The 7,351-nt window shown below is 41.9% G+C and overlaps 1 protein-coding gene across 1 annotated transcript; it reads left to right on the top strand.

The window, feature by feature from the left end:
- Positions 1 to 6: 6 nt before the first annotated feature.
- Positions 7 to 1,636, top strand: MAP1LC3C (microtubule associated protein 1 light chain 3 gamma; the record flags this gene model as incomplete). The annotated part of the gene is made up of 3 exons (XM_010706830.3): positions 7 to 93; positions 201 to 307; positions 1,097 to 1,636. Coding segments are annotated over 3 exons (402 nt in total), but the record flags the coding sequence as incomplete, so codon positions are not given.
- Between the last annotated feature and the right edge of the window lie 5,715 nt (positions 1,637 to 7,351).

A 7,351-nucleotide genomic window follows, 5' to 3' on the forward strand; every position in this document is an offset into this window, starting at 1 on the left:
CGGCGCGCGCGTAACGCTTGTGCTCTCTCCCGCGCAGCCACCCGGCGGGAGGAGGTGGCCGGAATCAGGGCCAAGTTCCCCACAAAGATCCCGGTAATTCGCTGCTCTGCGGGCGGAGGCTCCTGGCTTCTGCCTTGAGTATTTTGGAAGGAGGGGAACAGAACGTCGCTGGGGCTTCTAAGTAACTCTTATTTAAACAGGTAATCGTTGAAAGATACCAGAAGGAGAAATACCTTCCCCTGTTGGACAAAACCAAGTTTCTCGTCCCCGAGGAGCTGACCATGACGCAGTTCATCACCATCATCAGGTAGAGGCCGTGCGCTGCCGCTTCTCGGTACCGCCCGCGCCGGGCACGGGGCTGCGGGCGCTGGGGCGGGTGAGCCCGAGGGAAAGAGCTCGGGGCTCCGCGGTCCCTCTTCCCCCTCGCTGGTGGATAAGGGCGGCGCGAGGCTGCTGCTCCGCTCCCCTTCTGCCTGCTGAAGGTAGTTCTGGGCTGTGCTCTGCTTCTGGCTGTTGCTGCCCTGCTCCTGTTGCACCTACAGGTTACCCAGACTTGTGGCAGCTCCATCCCAGGTGTTCTATACAAATATGCTGGCAAAGAGGTCTCCCAAAAGGGTGGCATTCTGTGCTGGAGTGTTGGAGAATTGCAAGGCTTTCTGATGACAGAAAGTGTGTGGAAGCCATCTTTCTAGTTATTAACTTATGTAAAAGATACTTTTGTCTCTTGCAGGCCAGTCTTCGTGTAAGTCTCAGAATGAGACTCTTCTGAGGGCAGGCAGACTTTAATTATAACAGTCTGTGCTGAAGTTCCCTATTATAGCTGTACTCAGCACTTCTTGGGAATGGGCATCCCCAAGCTCAGGCTCAGTAGCAGGTATAGTCCTGCAGTTTAAGCCTTTCCCTAGAGCAAGCCTCCTGTTTCCGAGTACAGTTAACTTTCTGATATGTTAAACTAAGCAATGACTTCATGCATAAACTATGTGCAAGAAATGCTGCAACTATATTTTATATATATAGAATATATTTTATAGAGTAAGGTTGAAACCTTAAATTTGCTAATGCTTGGTCCTTTATTTCCTTTTCCCTCTTCAATCAGAAGCAGGATGGCTCTGACTGCTACGCAAGCTTTTTACCTGCTGGTGAACAACAAAAGCCTAGCCAGTATGTCTTTGACCATGGCAGAGGTGTACAGGGACTACAAAGATGAAGATGGCTTTGTGTACATGACGTATGCTTCCCAGGAGATGTTTGGATGCTGCTTACTCACCCTAGGGAAAACTATGGAATGCCACCATAAAACCTAATGCTGGGGTCTATGTGCTGCGGCTAAGCCACTGTGCTATGAATCATGCCTGTGACGTGAAACTCGGAGATGCTCCCTCCAATGTGAGCTCTTGAGTTCTGTGCTGGGGAGTTATGACCCAAAAGCTGGCAGGACCAGCCCAAGGCAGAGATGGTGGTACACTTTTCCATGGATAATAATTTAGATGTATATTTTTATACTTGGAAGGCACTATGGGGTTTGTTTTGTTTTTTTGGAACTGCACCTCCACTTCTTTTTGCAATACCAGTCTTGTGATGTAACTGCTTTTTAAGGTGTTGCTTAAGAATAAAATAAAGAAGCTTTTAAGTACTAGGTTGAATGTCAGTTTTAATCTGGGAGAGCACTTTCTGGGAAAAGGTCCTATAATAATTCTGGATTCTGGGCTCAAGGCCTGTGAAGTGTTGCTTGCACAGCCACTCATTCAGTTTTATAATGGGATAACAAAACTGAAGTCTGTTCACACAGGAGCAGACTCATATCTACAAACAATTTATTAAGTGAAGTACCTGAGTGGCAGGGTTGCATCAGTGTTAGAATAGGGGTCAGTGTTCAGGAATCTGTTCTTTCTATTGAATTCTGCTAGTCTGGTCTCTGTAGGTAAGACAGTCATATCCTTCACCTGTCAGCACCTGCAAGGCTCTTTTGCTGAATGACTTCAGTGAGCCTTGCCTCAAGTGTGGGTGCTTGTGCTGTACCTTACAAAGGTATGTCAGTGTCTCTGGAAAATGTCAAAACTGTCAGGTAGTGACATGCTGATACATTAAATGTACAACCTTCCTGAAAATGAATTAGAAAAACTCTTGACAGGAGGTTCAGTCTGAAGTGCAGCTCAAGCTGGCTTTCTCATATGTGAGGAATGTATCAGAAAGTTGTAAATATTCTGATTACGTGTAATCTGAATACCAGATTATCTAAAAATCTGTTGCAGTGTGCAGTTAACCTTCAGAAGCCTCAGCTTAGAATAGTCAAATTGTTATATTTATTTGTTTTATATAAACTATTGCACCATAATAGTTCTGTTCAGTACCATATTGATTTGCAGAATGACTAATGTAGGAGTTGCAGAATGACTAATGTAGGATCAAAGGAAGAAGTGTTGACAGTGTTTGAATTATGCACGTGCACACATCCCTTCCTTATGCAAGGTGTTTTTTTTGTTGTTTTTTTTTGTTGTTTTTTTTTGTTTGTTTTTGTAGTGGCTCTTCTGAACTTAAAACTTTAAGCATATCTGGGTTCAAGCCTCTAAACCTAAAAGCTACTGTATTCCCTGTAAGGGGCACCTGCATCACTGAAGGTGTATTTGCCAGCTTGTAAAACATGGTGGGGGAAGGGGGCAGGTACAAAGAAATGGTTGACCTGACCAACTCACTAGAAGTGGGCAGGCTATGTCAAGAATAAGGTTATAAAAACACACAAGCTTTGGGATCCCAGAATCTGATACTTGGATAGAGAGCCATTATACTCGTAATGGAAACAGTTTCCCTTTCAGAAACTGAATGCAAATAGTCATTTGTTAGAAGCCCTCAGGGATGCGAGGACACCTGTTTGGCAGGAGCACTGTACAAAGATGTCAAACAGCTGTGGGAACCTTGCAGTGGGGAAGCAAGGGGGGGGTCTTACCATGTTCAGGCTCTTGCCCAGCCTAAGAGCTTAGCTAATATTTTGCTTCATTGGCTCCTCTGTGTTTGTCTTCCTGTCTTGTGTGATACTTGGTACGTGAAGAGAAAAGCACTACAGATTCTTGGCTGGGGCAATTTCATGTCTGACAGCTGACTTCAGTTTGTAATGTAGTTGCTAAGGATTAAGAGTTGGTCCTTCCAGCTTTCATTGACGTTAGATTGTGTGCTGTCTAAGGGGCTCAGTCAGAGATCTAGGGGAAAAAAACAACAACAACAACAAAAAAAACATGGGAAGAAGGTCAGTTGCAGGTGAAGAGCATCATTATAAACCTGTTTAAACTGGCTAGCTGCACCCAGAGCCTAATCTCATGAGCCTGGTAAAGCTTTATCATTGGGTCATAGTAACAAGGCATACCCTTCTATCAGGTGTCAAAGCAAGTAGGATTAATTATCAAAGACAATTTTCAAAGAGTTTTAAAAGTAATAAGATGGGAATTAGATGCCCAAATAAATTGGTTAATCTGTTGGTGGAGTTGCCTTGGTGTGATAAGAAGCTCTGAATGGAACCTATTCTTTGAACTGTAGGGAACAGCAATTAAAAAAGAAGCAAACACAAAAACTTTGCTCTGATGACTGATATAAGCAATTGAGATAACCACAGTTGCTTCCAATGAGCTGCTGTTTGAAGAGCTAATATTTGTTTGAGCTACTACGCGTTGTTTAGAGACAGGTACATCATTTTTGCAATGAAGGATACCACTGCAAGCTCACAATAAATAAATTCTGTAGCACTCTCCTACCTAACACCAGTGTAAAAAGAGAAGGCAGAGATAGTGGTCATGTTTGTAAAAGTGTATTCATTTATCAATCATTATATGGATCCTTGTTCTTTAATACCCAAAATCTGCATCAGAGGAAAGCAAGCAAGCTGAGGATACTTTGTTTTTGCCGCAGACTACCAGATAAAACCTGAAAAGTGCTTGGTTCTCAGGTTCCAAATCTACATGCTCTGTGGAAGTAACTTGTTAGGTTGAGTGCGCAGCCCTTGGCTCCTTGCAAGGTCAAACATTATATCTCATCTTCAAATTCTTCAAATGTTAAGCCAGTTTAATTGAAAAGGCATTGAACTTAAGTGTGGATCAAGGACTGAATCTGCCCTTCCTTTTGATCCTTTTTAAGGTTTTTTTTTTTTTTTTTTTTGTTTTGTTTTTTAATTTTTAAGTGAGTATTGTGTAAAATAGAGTACTGGGTGAGTTGTGATTCAACACAATTGGCCAAGTGGAATTGTACAGAAATAACACTGGGGGAAAAAATATTAAGGTCTGTTTTCCTTAACTTCACCAAGTCACTTGGAAAGCCCCAGTGTTAATAACCACAGATATTACTAGTGATATTGAAAGGGGAATATAAAAGTAGCTAGGATCAGGAGTTCTGCTGCACAAAATGGTATTTTAATGAAATGTATCACTTGTCTCTGTAATAGTGTAGAGACTGCTCTGTGAACAGGATAGTTTTCTTCTGAGCAAGGGTTATGCAAAAGTGCGTACTGTGGGGGCTGCAAGTACTCCGAATACTCATCAGGACAGCTGGAGGAGACCATGATAGTAGTTCAGTAAACAATCATCTCTGGGCTTTGGTCAAAACAAAAAGAAAAGGACAGAAGTCTCACTAATGCACCTGAATTTCAAGTGGCCAGAAATTATATTTTTTCCTGTGCCTGTTAAGACTAGAGATTCAGCTGTCAGTACTTTCCATGCCACAGCTGACCCACAGCCATACACACAGCTACAAAATGCATACAATGCTTTTTAGAGTGCAAATTATCATTTGCTGCTGCGAAGCAAAGGTAACCTCAGCTTGGGCCTTGGTGCAATGAGGACCAACAGGAGCTTTTCAAACTGTTTCAATTTTAAAATTACTTAAGTTTGTGTGGATAGAACTAATGAATGAAAGGGGATTATTAATCTTCTCTTTCAAGTATTGCAGGCGGCAATTCTTGTGAATTTAGATGGGCTTTTTATTGTTTTTGCCTGCTGTTTACAAGTGGTGGTAGCTTCATGATAAAATAAAATAAAAAACCAACACACTAAGTGACAGGCTGTACCTTCCTCCTCTTCAAATTGGTTTGTTGTGGTTTTGTTTTTTTTTTTGGAGGGGTAGGTGAGGGAGGGGGAGTTATGTATGGTACACTAAATTTGAAAAGTCAAGTGAAATAATAGGACAGAAAATAACCTTCAGCATCAAGTTGCACTGCTATTTTCCCCTGTTAAGAATGTCCCTATAGAAACTATGAGGATAAAACCAAAAGACTTAATCAGGAGATAAACCATTTTTAGAACAGTGCTTTGTAATATATGTGCAATATATTGTAATGTGTAATATGTAATATAGAGTGGAGAAGGAAGAGAAGATTTCTTTGGAAAACTCACAAGGGGTTTCTGAAGGGTGACTGAGAAACAGGTTGTAGTGTAAGATGAATTTCAATGCACAAAACTAATCTAATGCCCAAAATCTAATGCCATACACATATCCTCCAAGCATCATTGTACAAGAAATACATCTAGACACTTCTGCTATGTATAAAGATATTTCATTCTTTTCATATAGTTCTGAATCACAGAATATCCTGAGTTGGAAGGGACCCAGAAGGATCATCAAGTCCAAACCAAATTTTAGATTAGCAAAAAATAACCAAGTTCTATCTATAGAAATGTGCTAAATTGCTTTGGCTTTTTCTAAGATGCTTCTCAGTGGTTGCTCTGCACAGCTTTTTTCACTGATGCTTTTTTTTTTGGCTCCTTAGGAGCACTGTTTTCATAGCAATTTGCTACTTGTCTGTATATAGTTCATAGCATATGAAAGTGGATGGGTTCTATAATAATTAACAATCTGGCTCTAGTTCAGAGAAACATGAATATAATTCTAATGGAGGTGACCAATGCGCTTAGGCTCCCCTCTACAGTCATATTTGTGTCTGTCCCTGTCTCGTATTTTCCACATGTTGCCTATTTTGCATTTAACTGTAGCATTCCTATGACACACAACGGTTCAGCGGCAGCATACTCCGGGCAGGTCTGAAGAAACCATAGTAAGTACTGATGCTGGAACCTGAAGGGCAGTGCAGCAGGGCAGACCCTTGGGAGGGAGGCGGGCAGTGTGCCCTGTGGATGTGTGCAGTTTCCAGAGCAGGCAGGAGGGGAGCCAGTAGGGGCTGCACAGGCCACTCAACGCTTACATCATGTCCGGCAGAGGCTGCAAAGGACCTTTATGAGGCTGCTCATGATTTGTTGAAGGGTTGGCTTGGCCAACAGTGCTTATTTCTGCAAATGCTGCAAAATTTTGACTTCACTTTCTGTGTTTAACAGCATGGTAAGGTTCTTAATTGGGCCTTCTGCCCAACTCCATTTATGTCAGAAAGGTGAGAAAGCTGTTGATTCCACAGTAAGAGCCAGGTTTATTGTCACTGATTGAGCTCCTTGATAGACCTGCAACTCACTTCCAGTTCTCAAGAACAGAGCTAAGACTTTACAGTCTGTCAAGATGGATTTGCAGGGAAATCTTTAGGTCAGCCAACCAGAGGGTGAGGAGAGGGGACAGAATGGAGAGAAGCGTTGAGGAGTTGTATCACTGCTTCCACCCAAAGCAGCTGCAGCCATGTGTTCTTTACAAGCCTGCCAATGACTGAATGGAAAGCCTGAGCCTCAGTGTGACATCACTCAAGCAGCTATTACACCCATTAGCTCAAAAAGAGAAGTTATGAGAAATAACAAACATGCACACACTTGTGGATATAGCCTTTTCCTGAATAAAATGATGTCTGTCAATGGAAAAAAAAAAAAAAAAAAGCAGAGAAGAGTGCTGAAAGGAAGACATGGTGAATACAAAAATGCTATTCTTAGTGCTGGCACTACTTCAGAAGAAGACTTGGCCTTTGCTCTAAGAAACTAAAAACCTAATATCCAGTGATGGATATGGTCTCTGTCTGACCTTCCTTTCCCTAAAAAGCTGCATCTGTGGTTGCAAATTAAAAGTCAAATAGTGATATGAATGGTGTATTTGAATGCTGAGTGACTGAGGAAGCAGCTTTATGCATTAGTCATCAACAAAATAAAATAGTCATCTATAGGAAAAACAGCTGCTGTGCTACAGGTGAGAGGAGGATCACTGACTTAGTGCAGACATATTTGTGCTGTCTAGACAGTCTGGGTAAGCCAATCACTACAGGGGTTAGGAAGATAATTTTGCTATTCCAAACTATATTGGCCTGCTTATAAACCTGTCAAAACTGTCAAGAGAGGCCTCAAGAGGAATACTCCATTTCCTAGCAGGCAGCTGTATTTGGTTTAACCCCTAGCTCTTCCAAGCCATCCTCATGCTCACTGACTTCTGTTCCCACTTTTTTTTTTTT

This window comes from Meleagris gallopavo, chromosome 2 (assembly GCF_000146605.3).
Source record: "Meleagris gallopavo isolate NT-WF06-2002-E0010 breed Aviagen turkey brand Nicholas breeding stock chromosome 2, Turkey_5.1, whole genome shotgun sequence".
NCBI lineage: Eukaryota > Metazoa > Chordata > Aves > Galliformes > Phasianidae > Meleagris > Meleagris gallopavo.